At 29.4% G+C, this 19,445-nt stretch overlaps 1 protein-coding gene across 1 annotated transcript in view; it reads right to left on the bottom strand.

Moving 5' to 3' along the window:
- LOC143249889 (ecto-NOX disulfide-thiol exchanger 2-like) overlaps positions 1-19,445 on the bottom strand; it is a 43,597-nt gene that overhangs the window by 10,287 nt on the left and 13,865 nt on the right. The window contains exons 4-10 of the mRNA XM_076500485.1: positions 17,393-17,610; positions 16,909-17,026; positions 15,963-16,169; positions 14,432-14,665; positions 12,172-12,384; positions 8,287-8,393; positions 1,734-1,875 (exon numbers count right to left, since the gene is read on the bottom strand). Coding sequence (XP_076356600.1) covers positions 1,734-1,875; positions 8,287-8,393; positions 12,172-12,384; positions 14,432-14,665; positions 15,963-16,169; positions 16,909-17,026; positions 17,393-17,610 — 1,239 coding nt within the window. The remainder of the gene's footprint in view (positions 1-1,733; positions 1,876-8,286; positions 8,394-12,171; positions 12,385-14,431; positions 14,666-15,962; positions 16,170-16,908; positions 17,027-17,392; positions 17,611-19,445) is intronic.

Here is a 19,445-nt window from a genome sequence, read left to right as displayed (position 1 = left end):
GATAGAATATAAAGTATAATATCTTTATAATGCTTATCTTTTCCGTAGGATGAGATATCACTATTGCACTGAATTCAACACAGCGACCCTCCCTTGCTCATCTCCTTTCATTTTTGGAAATAGTCCTTAATATACACTTAATGCTATAAAAGATATGTGAATTATCAATCAAATGCTCAGAATGTCCCAAAAGTGGTTTTCCCAGCCATTTACAAATATAACGGCACTGTTTGTTTCTTCCGACACAAACCTTCAGTTGTGTCTTTTAGCCAGTTTAATTTTTGTTTAATCCATATACAGCTCAATTACTAAATTAGATAAATTATGATGGAGTTCTATGGTATCAATGTAGTAATTTATTATTTTTTGGTTATTCAAATGTATATATAAAGATTAAAAAAATTATTGCATTTCACATCCTCCACACATGAAATTTGTTAAGGCTTAGCAACCTAATATAAAAGTCATAACTACAAGAGATAATTGTTTGCTTTACTTCTTTATTGGCTGTTCCATGTTTTAAAAAAATAAGTTTAAAATCTTATTTGTAAATATTAATAATGTATACAGATACATAATATAACTGAAATGTGACTGTATTTCACAAAATACTAGTCCACTAAAATACAGAAAAACTAGGTTACTTTTATAGGTCAATTTTATACTCTTGGATACAATAACATGATGAGCATGTGCACTGCATCATTGAAATTTTTATCAGGTTAGCCAGCAGTGGCTGCAAGGTCAATATAATAAAAATAATAAATACATTATGTTATCACATTTAAGCTATTTAGATTAAACACTTGTGTTTTCAAGTTATAATTTATAATCATTCCAGACAGATAAAAGCATAATTTATGTTCTATTCCTAATTTTTTCATTATAATTATAAGATCGGTCAAATATATCAAACATGTTCAGAGATTCCAATCTGAGAGTGAAAATAACAGATAAAATAGAAAGTTTCTTCTTGAAAAGCATTTGATAATTATCTGGATGTTACAAAGATTTTGCAAAGATTTTTTTATTCAGAATATTGAATAGGCAACATGCAGGGTAGTTTTCATTTTAAGATTAAGAATACTTTTATGTATGAGAAAATGTTCAAATTTCACATACATAAAAGTATTCTTAATCTTAAAATGAAAACTACCCTGCATGTTGCCTATTCAATATTCTGAATAAAAAAAATTATGAGAAAATCTTAAATTATTTTACTGCTTAATTGAAAAACCTGATATTTTGTATATGAAAGCCTTATAACCAGCAAGGTTTTGCAAATGTACACATATATTATCAAAAATCATATCTCATGGATACCTTTGTGGTTTCAAGCTGGGTGGATTCCACCCTCCCCATAATAAAATGGTTAATATACACACAGTGAACATTAAGACGTCCTCAGTGTAAATTAAATCAAACTATTTTGTTTGATGTTCTAATATCTTGAGTGATTTAGGAAACTTGGTGAACAAGCTATGGGTTCATTATTAGCTTGTTGGTAACTAAAATGCAATAATATGAATTATTATTCAATCCAAATAAAACAGCTTTAAATAAGTTATTTACATACATACAAAGCAACTTTAATGAATCTTACACTGTGGCTCACAGCTCTTATCATTTACTATTCAATTTCAGTTTATATCATTTGTTTCTCAGCCTATTTGTATGCTAGTTAAGATTTTTAATTAACTAAAGATTTTACAAGTGTTAAAATATCGGCTTACCATACGATATATGGAAACTTTCTCCTTGCTGAACTCGAGTCTTTTTAACAGCTGGCTGATCACCAGCTTCTTCATCACTCACGTCCATTTCATCCTCTTTCCGTTCATTCAGGACTTCTTCAAGCTGAGCATTTTTAATTTCCTGTATTAAAAATAAAACTCATCATATTACAGTCATTTAGGTAATATATAACTTGTTCTTTTATCATGCAACATATGTAAAAGCAAAACATCTTGCTTTTTTTCTCTTCCAAAAAGCTACGTGTCAAAAAAACATTTTTATTAGTTTCACCAACAATCTCAGAAGCAATCTATCTATATTCATACCTTTCCACAATATAACAATGTTATGTATACAACTTTACTAATCTACACTTTTTAATTTCTAATTCTACTGCTCTAGGAAGCATAAATCATTAAGTTCTTCTTGAAAAGGTGTTACATAACTAATTTTACTAATGTTGCAAAGATGGTATAGAATATTTTCCTGCATAATTTTTTCAACAAAAGCTACAGCAACAACATAACACCTATTTTGCTTCTGCATACCTTTTTTTCTCTGCAGTATGATTAAACCATCAGTCTCTTTTCAATAAGAATACACTTTACATGATTTGATTACCTAAATTATTTTAATTAGTACTAAACAAAAAATCTTTCCCTAAAAACCTAAAAAATTTAAAATCTCAAACCAGTAGTTGCTGCCACAACTGTATATATCCATCATAATGTAACCAAACTCACCACTAAACAGCAGTAAAGGTTAAAGTATACTTTATGTCCTACAACAGTTTGTGTACATATTTGTCATTATTATTACAGAAGTACAGTAAAAAACTTGGTAAATCTATTTTAAATTCAGCATACTTGCATTATAAATATGCTTTGTTATGAAGGTTTTTTAATCTACTAAAGTATTTTGCTGCAAATTAATATATTAGGATTTAGTAAGAACAGTATTCACTACCACTTATTATTGGTCTTGACACAAATCAACAGAGCATTAAGCATATTTCACTTTCTTTGGGAAACATGCACAACCCTTCAATAAACCTTTCTGTTCAACGCTTAATATCATAAGCCTTGAGAATGTAATCGAAGTATGATATATATTGAAAAACATGTTTAAAACCCTTTAATTATGTATTCCAAAACACAACTAACACATAATTAACTAAAATATAATAGTAAGACTAAAATACAATTTAAACTGTACCTCAAACTATACCATATTTATGTAAAAAACAACCATAAGCAGAGATGCCAACTATTTCAAATGACTGAGTGTAATGATTGTAGACAGAGCCCGTACAGATATCATACAACCACTGGGTACAGTTTTAAGTCATCCATGTCTGTGGATCTATTTGTGACTAAACTGTAAACACTGTTAGTAAGTATGCTTCAAATCATTTTGTCATCTTCACAACCCAACATTTGTACAATGACTGTAGTTTTGATTCTAGCACAGCCAAATTTTTTTGCCAGATCAGTCTGGGGAACATTTTTCTGAATAGATGTCCTGCATGATCGGCTACAGCTATGGGTAAATTATGAGCAGTGACGAATTGCATGAACATCACTTCTGCATTTATCGTTTCATATTCTGAATTCTTACTCATAAATGTCGTTATCTGCATCATTTGTGTCTTCGCTTAAGCCTTTTGTATGTCTGGAACAATCGTTTATCCTGCCATGCACCACAGAAAAATCGATGTGACAAACTATACAAAACGTATGACTGTCACTGACTTTTGATACAATGACCGGATATTTTGCACTATACTCTTTCCTAAATTTTTGATTCACAGTTTTAGTCCTTTTAGATTTGCCAGAAACAAGACAATCTGGTGAACGAGGCCACTTTTTTTCCCATCTTGTGAACGATTGCATTGGTGTTTCTATGCTGCTTAGAAAACAAGAAATACCCATCTACACGAGCACTGATTGGCTGACTATGGATTCCCCCACATACCCAGTATGAAGAAGCACTGCACTCAAATTATTGGTAGACGTTGGAGATACAAATATTTTTTATTATTTCAAGCACAAACATGATTATCACAAGTAACCATTTGGACTATGTCTTTTATTTTATTTATTATCAAAATTTATTTGTATCTCACTAGAAATTTTCTTTTCACCACTTTCAAGCCCTGGAGGTACAATTTATCACTTTATTGTATAGGCCTATATAATATATAATAATTTGGGAAATGCAACAAGTCGTAATATTTGTCTGCATGAGCGTATAGTCGTAATGTATACACCAAAATCGTAATGATTACACTCAAATTGTAATGGTTGGCATATATGCATAAGGGTTATAGTCAAGCAAGCAGCCAACAATACTACAGCCAATATTATATCATTCATTACAACAACCGTGTGCCAACTTCAAGGTAACCATTGTTTGATAAGTGTGTAAAATGATCTCTTTCCAATGACTATACACATGGATATATAACATCCAAATGTAGGCTATAAAGCTTAAATAAGTCTGTTCAATGTATAGCAGCTGCTAAGGGTTAAAAAAATTTATTACTTGTTTCAATTATATTCATTCAGAGAACTTTAAAGTGAATGAGTCAAAAGGTTTTATTAGCATCTTTTTGTCAAGGCATACCTCTAATTGACTACCATTGTATCACTGAAGATACAGAGAGCCAAAGTAGAACATTTTTATATTTCATTGATCATGTGACAGTACATCTGAAGTGTAAGTAGTTTTTAAAGGTTTCTTTTGAAATAAAGGTAAAAACTTAGATTAGACATAAAATCCCAATCATAACATATATTAACTTGTTAATTTCATTCAACTACATTGATATATAAGATGCCAAATTTTAAATGCAACACTGACTTCCACAGAAAAGGATTTAAAGGGATACCTTTCATGAAAAGGTTAATACTACATAATTAAAAAAAGACAGAAACTACATTAATTATACCAGAAGTGCAATACTTTTTTGGAAAAAAAAAGTAGACGTATTTTTCCATTTATGTGTATCATTAATTTTAAATTACCAATAAATCATTGGCAATACATCTTAAAAGTAATTACTACGATTATAGCTAACCAAATGACACAGAAATATAGCATTTACTACTTATAATTACAATTGATTCTCAACTCTGAAACCTTCCTTTTAAATACAGAAGTTTTATCTTATTCATTTTTATGCAAACACATGTAGGCTTTGACGTTCACGAGTCTCTGCTCACAATGTACACTTATTCTCCTGAAATTATTATGGGATATGCATTACATGCTTCTTTCCAGTGGCTGTAATGTAACATTCACCACCTCTTCAAGTGTTTGAAAACCTTTACAATTTAAGTATGTTAGCCTCAAACCAGATCTGTACATATTAACCTTAAAAACGCTACAACTAAATTCTCAGAAATTAAGTAAAACTATACAGGTGAAATTTCTTTCATACAATGTTACAATCCTTTGATTTTTAAATTATTTATACCTTGAATGTCATTTGTAACATAGCTTTTACAAAGCAACATATACTTTCTGATCCAAAACAATGAAACAAGCTTACAGAGTGATCTACTGAAATATCTTCAAAAATCACCTTGTTTTTGCAACTGAATATTCCTCACATTTTTTTCTCATACCTGTTTCTCTCTAACTACCTATGCAGTAGACTTTTCATAAGTGATTCATGAAAACACTATACTACTTTGGGAAACACACACACACAAGTTGTGAAGAAAAAATATTTGTATTTGATATGTACTTAATTTTATCTAAACACATACCATAACATGAACTAAGTTACAGAAAGACTTTTATATGAATGTATCTAGAAAATGCTATACTTCACCACGAAACAAAAAAAGCATAATTCATGTTAACTGTAATATGTATTTATTACATTTTTTGTCAAATCAGATCATTTAAGGGATGCTTAAGTCATGCTACAAGTTTCTTTTTATATACATACTTGAAAAATGGTAAAATGACAGCATATTTTTTTCCACAAATACAAGTAAAAAAAAAAAGAGGCAATTTTGGGTTATAAAAACCTTGATTTGTATGAACCAGTATGCAAAAACAAACGTTTGTAACATTTAATGCCATTCTTTTAAATACGTTCACCAAAATGTAAAATAATTGAGCAAATGAGGAATTGTCCATATTTTGAAATCCACCATTTTTTCAAGTAGAGTCTAAGTTGAATTCACTAATCATTTATACTATGCAGCAATTTGTGACTTATTAACGTGACAGTCTTTAAAAATCTATACATCTTTTTATCGAATTATTTCTTTACTGAGTTTAGCAAAAAAGTCAAAGTCATTGAGGCTACATACAGATTTTATTCACTTTTTAATCTTTGTGTTTAAAATTTAATCTGCAATACAATCAATTTGTCTACAAAGAATTTAAACACTAAATAAGGTGACAGTATCTTATAGAACAGGCTAGATGAATTACAAGTCCTTTAACTAATTAAACAATTTCTATATTTTTTAATTAAAAAGCTAAGGAATATTTTGTTACATTGTTACAAAAACTATCTCAAGTGTTGATTTTTTGACCAGTCAAAACATTACTACTCTTGTTCCAGCTACAGTGAAAAACTGGTCAACCTATTAAGTACCCTAATAAGAGAAGCTGTCAGAAGGTGCCATTACATTCACTGATGACTACAACAAAGTTAAATTAAAATAAAATTAGAATATAAACAGTTAAGATGATTGTGTGTAAAAATAAAAATAATACTATTCTTCTATTTAGCTTCTATATTTCTAATATACTGTATTAATTACAAACATCAGGCTTTACAACAAAGCCAGAATTCCTGAATCCAAACAGTGTTACTTAAAATAGTATTTATTTTAGTCTAGAATACAAGTCTTAAAATAATATTTAATGACCATAAGTTACAATGAATTACTGACAATAATGAATCACTCATTGTTTTTCTTGTGTCATCAGAACACAAATCCCTGCTTTGATTTCCAGTAGAAACTCATTTATTATATGTCTTACTTTCCCTTCTGTGACAGAGCATATACTTACCTCATAAAAGTTCATTGAACTAAATGTTAATAGTACTACCTGATTTCCAAAGAAACTGTTTGATGTCATCATTAGTTTGGCTTGAGTGTGATTTGACTGTACCAATGGAGAACCCAGTAGGTACAGTCTAAACTTCTGATGTCTCCCAGAAATCTAGGTTTCATATACTTATATTTAGCTACAATTTAAATTGCCATGACAATATTAGTATGTTCATTGTTCTTTTCTTAAGTGAATAATAATGATTTTAGCTTTAGATGATAGATATACAAAGGTGTGTATGTATAACATCTGAGTATACTAAGTTGCAAAGTTAAAACTGGAAAGAGATTTGCTAACCTGATCCTCTGTAGGTTAAAAAAAATCCATATATAATAAAAAGCTATGAAAATCTAAATACTACATTCTCATAGTACTTATTTTTTTACATATATAAAGTTTATTATTGTTATTCCTGGAGATTTTTCCATAAAAAAATTAATAAATGTATTTCTTTCTGGGAAACATCAGATGCTGGATGATCATTCAGAAAAAAAGACTTGAAGAAATTGAGATGAACCAAGGCATAGAGCGGCAACAGTTTAATAAGTTAAAACAAAGACCTCATTCACCTTAGATGTTGTTTTTGACAGTTTAATAAAGATATATTTCTAAACAAACTAACAGATACACAGACACACAAGATACTGGGACCTTACTCTATGCCTTATACATATTCCAACAAAGACAGAACAAACTGGAGTTGAGAATACACTTTAAGTAAAAATGCTGAAGTACAATGTTTGTTATTTCACTTACTGCTTATGCATTTGTTAATGTTTTAAATGTTTTATGAAAAATTCAGGGTAACAAACTTCCACCAATCCCTTATTTGTATGTTAGTTGTAGATTACTTTAGCAGGTTCATTTCAAGAAATATTGTAAACAATCAATAAGCTTGGAAAATTAATGTCACTTATGTTACTTAATGTCCATTTTGCTATTAACCAGCAAATGGTTCATTTATTCAAAGCAAATTATCTCCAAATCTTATTTCCTTGTAAGGTTAAAAAAGCAACTTTGTTTTTGCACAACCTGAGGCTTCACTGTTTTTCTTATCAAAATGGCCAGATAAAACAGAACAGTGTTTCTGTTAAAAATGTGATAAATTAATCATTAACTTGAACATTTACCTAAATCTCAATGATTTTCAAAATCAGTTTTAAAGGATTTAAGTTTTAAAATGTTATGTTTTCTTATTTTTATTAATCTATTAATGCATATTTATCTGAACAAGTACATTATTTGCTTCTTTCTAATTAAAAAATTGTTAATATGTTATTGTATAATACTTTATTATAGAAACTGTATATTCAAAATGTAAGTTTCTGCAAGATATATGTTTTAGCTCTGAAGGAGAAATGAAAATTTAGCCTTGAGAGAAATGTATATAAGACTGATATCAATGGAAAGAACAAATGTTTTTACTCTCAACACCAGCCATTCTGTATCTCTATCAACCAGGCAACTTACCTTAGCTTGTTTATGCCACAGGTTAATATTCTTCCTCTGTGCCTTGGTGAAATGGTCCCAGACTTTTTGGTGATTGGCTGTCGTGAATACCTTCTCTATCTGATTGACTTTGAAGATAGGGAGATAATTAAAGGATGACTGGTAAACTCAAACTTCACAGGAAAAAGCTATGCATCATAGCTTGACTTGACAATCACTCTCATTCAGTTTGTTAATTATACCACAGAGTATTTAAGAAAGTTACTTCTTACCGTTACTTGCTGAAGAGATGATTAAGTCAGAAACCCAATCGAAGAACAATACTGGACGATACTGTTTCAATCAGGACACTTTTCCTGTATCATGACGATATATTCCTAACCTGGAAGCAACTTTATTGACTCTAATAACATATTCATTGCTAAGTATTCTCCGGTTTTATCCACCTTGATAAAATAAACCTACCTCCAAATATCTGTACCTCATGTTATGTGTGTTTAACACACTTGTTCATGAGAAACATAACCTCCATTGTAACTCAAAATATAAAAAAAATTAATATCAAAACATCTTTTGTATATCATGATGATATAATAACCATTACATATTACATTCCAGCAGACATACTTCTAGTATTGACATGATATTTCTAACTGATATAGATGAGTTATTCTAATAAACATGTTCTGCGATCATATTAACAATACTTTCTACTGGACTTGCATACCTTTCTGACAAACATTTTATGGTCAGATTCCTCTCTAACTATTTTTGTAAAAATACACATAACTTGAAATTTCCACCAGCCACTCTTTTAAACATATATCCTTCATTTATTTGGGTAAAAGCAGAAATTCATGAGTATTATGATGGTATACTTCCTTACCACATATACTTTTCAATCAGGATACACTTCGATTTTCACTGAAACACACACAACTAATGATTCTCACAACTTGTTCTGATAACATACACCCCTCAAGAACTTTCCTGACCACATACATTTTTAAGATTTTTCTGCTTCTACTACGAACAAAATATATTTAAATTATAATAATTAACAGTCGTAATGATGATGAAACTAAAGATTTCTAATTTATCTTTATAAAAGAATGTCAAACTCAGCCTCTGTATACTGTTCTATTGTAAATGTGAGAGACCTAATTTGATATTAGCAACATATCTTTCAAATGGTGATAAACTGTAATGTATATCAGTAAATAGTGTTTGTAACTTAGGGAATGCTGGTAAATGAGCTAAAAAAATTCTAATTTGTATTAAAGGTTTTAGGAAGCAATTCCATAATTAAGTATTAAGGAGAGATGCATGAACAAAAAAACTTTAAAGCAAAAATATGAATATTTAGTTATATTGTTTCTGCAAAAAGATAGTTATCACAAGTTTTTGCAACAGTAATAGAGCATTAACTGTTTCCTCTAAATAGTCAAATACAGAGATATGAAACAGGATCTCAAGTGTGACTTCTATTTAAGTTAATTTCACATCTCCTGTGGATCTACTAAACTGATAGAAACTATATCATTGAAAACCCCCATAGTAGAAGAAATGTACAGCAATCTTAAACATATGAGGCATAGCTTAAATTATAACACAAAATTATTAACCCATAATACTTAAATACTCTCAAATGTATATAGGTCAGATATGCATATGAAAATAATGCCAGCATAAATGCAATTTAACAGGCTTTATTTTACAATAAAAAATATTATAGTTGTGATTTATTCACAAATTCTGTATCTGAAGACAGGGGTGAAGCTAGACTCCCAGAGCAGGGAGAAGTCACTTCTCCCTCCAAGTGCCAAAAGCAAGAAGCTTTTGAAAATAAGGAAACTTCACATCTGTATCAAATGCATTCACAATGTGAAAACACCATTTAATGAAAAAAAAGATTGTCTGTTTAGAGGTTACTTATTCCCATTATGTGTGTATACATACAATATAAAGCATTGCAATTATTGTATTTTTTAAATTTAAGAACCAATTTTAAAATAATAACTCAAAACTGAGAAAACAACTTTCTTTTTCTTTTACTACTTAAATTAATAATCTGTCTTAATTCAAAATAATATAAAGTTATTTTCTGAATTTCTTGTATTTTTATTTCTGTTTATTCAATTTACATTTTGTATATAATGATTTATATAGTGTTAGCAAAATGTTGTACTCAAATACAGATGCCTTACTTTTTCCTGTCTTTTCAACATGAACAATCTCTTAGTGTCATACATATACCAAGTGAACCCATTCTCAACCAAACCTGTGAAATGTTTTGTGGTTTTTCTTTCATGTTCTAATATTTCATTGAATTTGGTTTCTGACCAAATTTTACACAGAACTTTCTGACGGTTTTACACCTGACCAATTTGCTAGACGTTTTAAGCAAATGAAGAATACCATTATAAGCAGCAATACAGTTTTCATTTAATTGCATGTTTAAAATGCAGTTATATCTGTAAGTTTATGAATAAAGTTAACTTAAAGTGATACTACCTATTGGTACATAATTTGCATAATTAATGATTACCTTTTGTGACAAACAGTTCAATCAGAAATACAGTAACCCATGTGCTAGAAAGGTCACAACACTATTCCCAATCATCATAAGCACTCTTTCATAATCCACTGATTGTGATAATAATTAAGCCAGTTATACATGTATATATCATACAATATACAGTCGACTTTTCCTGTGTTTTAACACAAACTTTCAGTAACAAATAACATGTTTAATTAGTATTGATGTACATTCTCAATGAGAAGATCAGAACAACCATATTAATTGGCATATGCCTATATTATGTATGTCAAGTTGGAAGTATGTAGATAAGCTTGCAGTGCCTCAGTAACTTGTCTCATGTTGACAGTTAAGTGTGATGATACTGTTTATCCAATGGACTGACCCTGCATACATAGGGTTAGATAAACATTTTCATATAATGTGAACTATTTAAAAGACAGAAGAAAACCTACATAAAATATACACAGCAATATCATTTTAAAATATTTAACACCTATTTCAAAAACTGAATTTGATTCAATGTTAACTTGGCAGAAAAGTAAATTCAAGTATTTTTCAACATATCAATGTGCAATTGTTTTATCCAGATTTTAATTTTACAGCATGTTTTCCTTTTTATCAAGTTAAATATTCAGAATATTACATAATGTAGTAATGCAGCCTTGTGAAAGAGTAGGAATATACAAGGAACCAGACTATCAACCTACTATTGACCAAACAAGATAATTTGTTACAAGTTCATCATAAAAAAATAAATAAAAAACTCTGTTACACAGACATTATTCATAATGTAAACAAAACTTAAAACAGTCAGTTTTGACCAAATATCTATCTTTCTTGGAAAAAGTGAAAACATTCAATTCAATTCCATTATGAAAACGAATTATCTGGTTACTAGTGACACTTCATTTTTATCTATTGACAGAGTAGGTGCACAGAAACAAGCTGTAGAAATCATTTTTGGAATCAACTCTAATGAAATATATACATTATTTTCAACGTATGTAGCAGTATAACAACTTAGAGGAATTATTTCATTTTGAGATTTACCAAGAATTTAAGTATTCAGGAATACCAAGAGGCAAATGCATATTGTACAGTAAGTATGTTGAATCTTTTATAAATAGCTTGTCTAAAATTTGAAACAAAAATGTTACACTCAGTGTTCTTGAAATTTGCATTATGTTGTACACAGGGACTGAGTTATTTAAAGTATAAAAAAGTTTAATTTCAACCAAATAAATGATCATAGCTGTAAGATTATCTAGGTAGAGGTACTTACATTCAAGTGAATCTAAACTACTAATATATTTGTTAAGAAAACAGTGCCAAAAATCCAAAGTCAAATTTAGTTGTAAACTTACACTGAGTAAGGATGTTTTGAATGCCCTGGTTCAATAACTGCTTGGCTTTTGCCAACTCTTCTTCAAACTGCATTTTCTCATTCATAAGTCTGCGAACATGACTATTGGTGCACTGGATCATGGAGTAAAATTGACCACAGTTACGTTTGTTACACTCTCCTCTCTCCAGCCATGTAATTAGCACTTGCACTGCCTTCTGGAAAGTTTCATCACCTAAACCAAAATTAAACTTGACACAATTAAGTTTGTATTCCACCTAATCCTAAGTTCACCATATGCATATTAAACTTATCAAACAAAGAAATTAAAAGAATTCAAACTATTACATGCATTTGCTCTGTAATCAGATCATATTTTTTACAAACATATTTTTATGAGAGAACATACTTAGATTCCAATTATTCATTAACTAAAATGCTGATTCAAACTAAATCTCAAGGTAAAAGACACCTCACACATTTCTGAAACTTTCAAGCATATCAATATTGGTATATAAATATATATGTAAAATACATATAATAATATCCTCTTAAGCATAATTTTCATGGTTTAATGAAGCAGAATGTCAAAATGACAGTATCATTAACTGTGCACGTCACAAGAATTCAGTGACTTCAATTCAAAATATTATTAAACTATTTTGTTTCTGTTATACCAATTAGTATAGAACAAAAGCACAGCTAACAATCCACATTCAAGTAGTATGCAAGTTTAAAGTTTTTCATTTCTTTAAGGTGATATTCTAAAAAATCCTGAATTCCCCTGATGTGAGAAACATTAAGTATTTTCTCTAGGCATCCCACTCTTTTCTATTTTATTCACTACCCCTCCTATAAGTAGGAAATTTAACAAATTACTCATTATAAAATCATCATTGCTTTGACAAACCATAATTATTATAGCCTTCAATTTTTAGTTACAGAGCAATCAAAAAGAAAATCAGATCCCTCTTGCCACAACCACATGTCACATCTCTTTCAGAATTTCTTAAAAGATCACTCTTATGTTTGATACTATATTACATATTACCAAGTGAAAGTCAAGGTCTTCATCTATCAAATGACATATTATATTGTTTCTGAACAAAGAACTGAAATTTCTCTGTCAGTACAAACTTTGTTCCCATGGGAAAGACCACTACTAATTTGGATGAATTTGTAACAGCTGTTGTTGCATAGTTTGAAAGCCAGAAAAAGTTTGAGATAAGAGGAAGTTACCTATTTTTTTAAATATTTTTTCTTTGGTGCATTATTTAATTAAATAAAAACTTAGTTCATTACTACCATTAATATAAAAGAAAATAAGGTTAAGTGTCAATAGTGACTGACAGAAAAAAAAGGCCTGGGTGAGTACTTTATTTCTTGTTTTTTATGTTTATTCTTTATTTATTATTATAAAAGTAAATAAAATGTAAAAATAGGGATCTCTTTAGGTTAGTTAAGATGTTAAGAATAGATTAGGCAAATAAATAATAATATCATAAAAATATTTCACAAGTCACACATATGAGCAGCTCATAGGTATTGTAATTCAATAGCATAACATGAGCTCCACATTCCTGAAGTGATTTATGTATAATGGTGTGAATAATAGCAAGACACTGTTAAAAGGGCAATAAAACAATTAAATTTAAGTATAAATAGATGAATAATGTTACTAATTTAAAGATACTTAGGATAAAGTAATATTGTTTCATTTGAAAAAAGAAAATAGGGTAATTTAAATTTATTTTGATTTTTTGGTAGTTAAAAGATCTGTCAAACTGACCAACCTTGAATATAGTTTAGGTAGAGTAAATAACAGATAAAATATGAAATTTAGTAAAAACAAACTTTGAATTGTATTTACAAATTATGCAAATGAAATTTCAGACTTCTGAGATGAAGAAAAGTTTCTTTAATCTTAACCTGAAAATCTCTTTGCACTTGGGCTAGTAAAGAAATATTTGAAACATTCACATACAAATATTTTTAAGTTTATTAAAAATACTTCACTGAAAAATGTGATTTTTTATTTGTGAAAAGTTTAACGTTTACTAGAAGTGTGCCAAAATTTGTGAAAATATACATATTATAAGTTAGTAGTGTCAAAACTATAGACTTTAAATGAGTACAAAAGAGGTCATGTGGCCAGTCAAACTGACTGACTTTACATTTAAGGAGTTAATTAAATGGCACAAATATTAACATTTTTATGTACAGTTTGCTTATAGTAACTTAGAAATGGTGAAATTACAGTTAACACTCTAGAAAACCTTTACCACGCAGTTGCTCATGAAGAAGAGAAGCCTCATGATCTGAATAATGCACAACAGGAGGTGGACTTGGTGGATGAAACATTTCCTGCTCTACACGTTCCCTATGACGATATTCTCGATGAATTGCACGTTGACGACATTCCCATTCATATTGGTCATCTCTAGCCTGTGCAAAATCTACATGAATTCTTCCAGTATTTGGAGCATCATCTTTGTCTTCTAGTTTCATTCGATAGCCTATGTGAAAAAATGTATACTGAATGCACATCACAATTCTCTTAGGAATTTAAAAATACTGTACACCATATGAGCTTTATTAAAAACCCTTATTATCATCCAGCTCATTATTAAATATTCAGTTAGTTGTCCTTTTGAGAACAAGCAATCCTAAGAATACAATGTATAGTTTCACATACTCATCCATCATTAAATAAAATACATGTACATACCAATTTAACTCAGTTTCTTTGTAACCCTAAAGTTAAACACCAAAGTTAACTATTTAGGCACAACAAATATAGAAAATGTATTTTCAACCAAACTAACACTACTGACCTGAGACTATCTTTCCTATATAAATATGACAGGTTATTCTTAACAGTAATACAATGCTTACAACTTTAAATCAACCATTTTGTTAGCTACACACTCTAAGAAAGGCATAATTATGCTACTCTATAAGAAACTTGTACTATGTTAACAATAACAATTAAATTATGCAATCACATTAAGTTAACATGAGAGTATCGGTCCAAAGCTAGATATATGTTAACACTTCCCTATAATGAAGATATTTTGAATATTTACAACTACACTTAATTGCACAATTTTTACAGATATTTAGCAAACCAACTGTACACTAGTTGTGCTGTAAAGGCTTCATACACAAACAAAATAAACAAAAGATCTCAAACTCATTTACGAAACTAAAAATTAAAGATTTTTAACAGTCATTCTCATCACCTATTTACAATCACAAAAAAACATTATCCTCCAATGAACATTTCTGTACACCGGTTTGTTGGTGTAATAATTCTGTTACGTAGCCGAGTTAGTATTTAGGTAATAGAAAATTAATATTTTCTACTACAGGGTGTTTAGAAAGTCACTGTGCACTTATATATTTATTAACAGACATGCTTCAATATAAAATACAGGAGGTAAATATGAATGATAATTATAAACAATGTTGAAAGCGACCCCCATTGGCATCAATACAGGCCAGAATCCTTCTTATTTTGTTTCTAAACACTGCTATCAATTGGTGGCTTGAAATATACTGAATAAAATATTATTACAAAACTGCACAGTGACTTTCCAAACACCCTGTACAATAAAACTTATAACTTGCCTTATAATTAAATTTTTAAGGATTAGATTACAATGCTTTCAAAAACATTTACACAAAATTAACAAATATTTGAATACTGAATTTTTCTTATGGCCATATCTTTATCAATATCAAACATGATTAACTTATAACAAAAAAAGTTACTCTTAGATTTGCAATCAGTAATGACTTGGCAGGTTATACCTGAAAGGAAGATGGCAGCATCAACAAACATTTCACTTTCAAATCGAATATGACAAAAATTTTTCTTGCTCAGACGAATTGTTGATATTGGTCCACAGGTCTCAAAAACTTCTTGAATAATTTCCTCAGTTGCATTTTCTGGTAAACCTCCTACAAAAACTGTTCTACAGCCTGGGGGTCTTTCTCGAGTGGAGGGTGGAGGGGCATCTAAAGAAAAGAATTATAAATATTCTCTACAAGTATTCCACTTTGTTTATAATATAATTCACTTCGAAAAATAAAAGTGCACAACAAAAACATTATATGTACAGTGACAGTATTGTCAGTAATGTAACCAAGAAACTTAATGTAACATGAGCTAGGGTTATAGTCACTAGATAACACTTGTTTTGAGTTTAAAACCTGACTGCTCTGTTGTATGTCCAGTTGGCTAATAACATCTGGTTTTATAGTACAAGATGATAATTTTGTGTTCAAAGAGAAGGAGGAGACATAAATCAAGAGACTCAACAAAATTTGTTCACTCGAAAGAAAAAATATTTTACAATTCTGAGTACTTTCACTGGTGTTTCTCTTTAAACAATCTACTAATAAATCTGTAACAGCTGCATACTTCCTGTTCCACAGGTTCTCCTTACCAAGAGTTTCAAATCTCTGAATAATTTTGGAAAATCAAGTTTTTATTCAATACAACTGTAAACAGCTAGTGTTTATGCTGCTAATTATTTTATGTCTGAAAATTGAATAGATATAAAGAGAAATATACATTTTCCTTCTTACAGGAGAGAAGGCTTTCTCAGAACAACCAAGTGAAGAGAAACCACTTTCTTTACTACACCAAAATGAAATCAATATGGAGCGTATATATGAATATAATGGTTTAAAGAAATGTTTAAAGACCACTAAGAAAACACATTTAGAACAAAATATTTGTTTACGTACTTACTTGGCTTTGGTGGATACAGAACACAGCTCTTGTAGCGAATTACTTCTTTCACAGGCGCTGCACGAACCATCATGCCAGAATTCATCAAATTCATGTCAGGAGTCCCCATAAAGCCAAACTATAAGTAGGTGTACAAAAACAATGTTCTAGTTTTTTTTATATGAAGACTAGCTCAAGATAAAAAGAAAAGCAGTAAAATGATAAAAACTTGTTGAATTAAAGACGACTAAACATTTTTACACAAAGCGAAAAAGAAACGATGAAACTTACATGTAAATTAATAAAATAAATGTTAACTGAACAGAAAGTAACAATCAGGGAAGTACTCAACTGTATCCATTGATAATTTCCTCATCTACAGAATGGTGTTTTTGAATGCAATTGTCTAGGACTGAGCATTTGGAATATGTCAAAAGAAATAAAACAATAACCTGTAAATAACTGGTTTTTTATCTTTATAATTTATAAAACTGTTGCTACTCACCTGACTAAATCCACTCACTCCCATCATATTCAGCATGTTAGGATCTGGAATCAAACCCATCATATTAAATGCATTCATCACATTCCACTGAGAAGGATCTGAATGTGGCATCATTCCAGCAACACTGTTGCTCCCTATAGCAGTATGGTCCACTGAGTTGAATGGTTGATAACATTGTTCTGTTATGTTTCCTTCATTGCTTAGAACCATGTCATCATCTGAAATAAACATACAAATAGACTTAGAGATGAACTAGATCTCAAGTATAGTTTAGAAAACACTAAAAGAATATGAAATACGTAGACAACGTAACACAATTACCAACAGTTTAATGAAAAACTTCATGTTAGAACACTGTTTATACTAAGTAGTTTCTTTGGTGAATTTTAACTCAAATCTACTTTTTAAAATAATAAAGAAGTATTACTGTGAATTCTTTGCTCATTATTAAACAAATTATTTTATTTAATTCTTTCCATACAGGGGCAGTCACAGTGACAGATCTTGTGACTACAAAGTAACCATCAGTTTTCCAACTATAACTTTTAATTTGTTATGTGAACCTTCATGAAATTTTAAAAGCATTTAGTTAATGATACAAGTCTTTTATAAAAAAAACATTTTAAACAATTTTTTATTAAGTATTTTTCCAAAGATTTGTCCATGAATATGTAGAATCAAAGTACTGACAGCTTCAAGTTGAGATTAAAAATAATTCTATTCATCTGCAAGTTCTCACATTTCATTTGCAAAGCCTGTTAAACTCCAAAAATAGTTATAAAATATTTTATAGCATAATTTCAGATTTTATCTGTTATTTTCTTTTCCCTTACTCCATATAAACTTGGCTAATTTGATTGACCTTGTAACCAACATAAAAGAATACAATATCTAAACTACCCTTTTTTCTTTTTACAACAATCACACATTGTAACAGGATACTACAGTTGTTTATCCTAAATAGTTTAAAGTTCTCATAACATTATACATCTGTTTACATTTCATTTTATTGCTCTTTGAACTATGTTTAACTAATAATCCCATCACACAAGTTGTAAATCACTCAGCAAACAAGTAGCTCATATTACTACTGCAGAATTCTTTTTTTCATTATCTTACTTTACACAATCTTATCTAACCTAATAAGTGTTTAGTTTTTAAAATTTAATTACTTCCATAATATTAAATAAACAATGCAGATGTAATAACAACCTCTAACCTTTTGTTCATTTGCTGTTGGTTGTCAATGAAATTTAGGCTTACTTTTAATAATGATACTAACAAACTATTTTTATTTACTTAAATAATGTACTTTAAGACACAGAATAACAACACACACAAAGCAAAAAACGTTCTATAACTACCATAATTTAGCTAGCTTCCTAACTATGATATTAAGAGCCTTAAAATAATTCCCAAAAATTCTTGATCTGAACACCATAAGATAAACTTTCAAAATGAAGAGGAACTATTGAAAACAATAACATAATTAAATCACTGATACATTAAAACTTTGTCTTTCAATTGGTTATAAATAATATAGTGTAAAATGTCAGATCAAACTATTGATATTGGCAATTTTTGAAAGAGAAAATATGACAGGTGGGAGTGATAAGTGTGTCTAACTTTATAATTTATGACTCCTTAAACAAATAAGATTGAAAGCTGTAAAACTTAGACTATGCCTTATTTGTATCTGTATTATAATGTGTAATGTACATTATATTCCATACTTTTGAGAGTAGTAATAATGAATTAGATGAGGAAGAAGATCAGAGAACAAATGTTATGACTCTCATACCCAATAAGATTGAGATCTTGTTAAATATTTCCTTATACAACTAAGAACTTATAATTTACATGATATTAAAAGCTGATTTAATAACTACACTCTGGTGCCAAGTTTATTTAAATACAATAATACTAAAGTACCTTATTAAATGTTGAAATATAACTTTGACCTACCTATAGCAAGAGGTTTAAAATATATGACAGCTGCACTTGTACTTATTACTACCAAAGTTCTTTCTATTAATTCAATAAACAAATATTC

This window comes from Tachypleus tridentatus, chromosome 1 (assembly GCF_004210375.1).
Source record: "Tachypleus tridentatus isolate NWPU-2018 chromosome 1, ASM421037v1, whole genome shotgun sequence".
In the NCBI taxonomy this organism is placed as follows: domain Eukaryota; kingdom Metazoa; phylum Arthropoda; class Merostomata; order Xiphosura; family Limulidae; genus Tachypleus; species Tachypleus tridentatus.
This window is presented reverse-complemented; position numbering and strand designations above follow the sequence as displayed.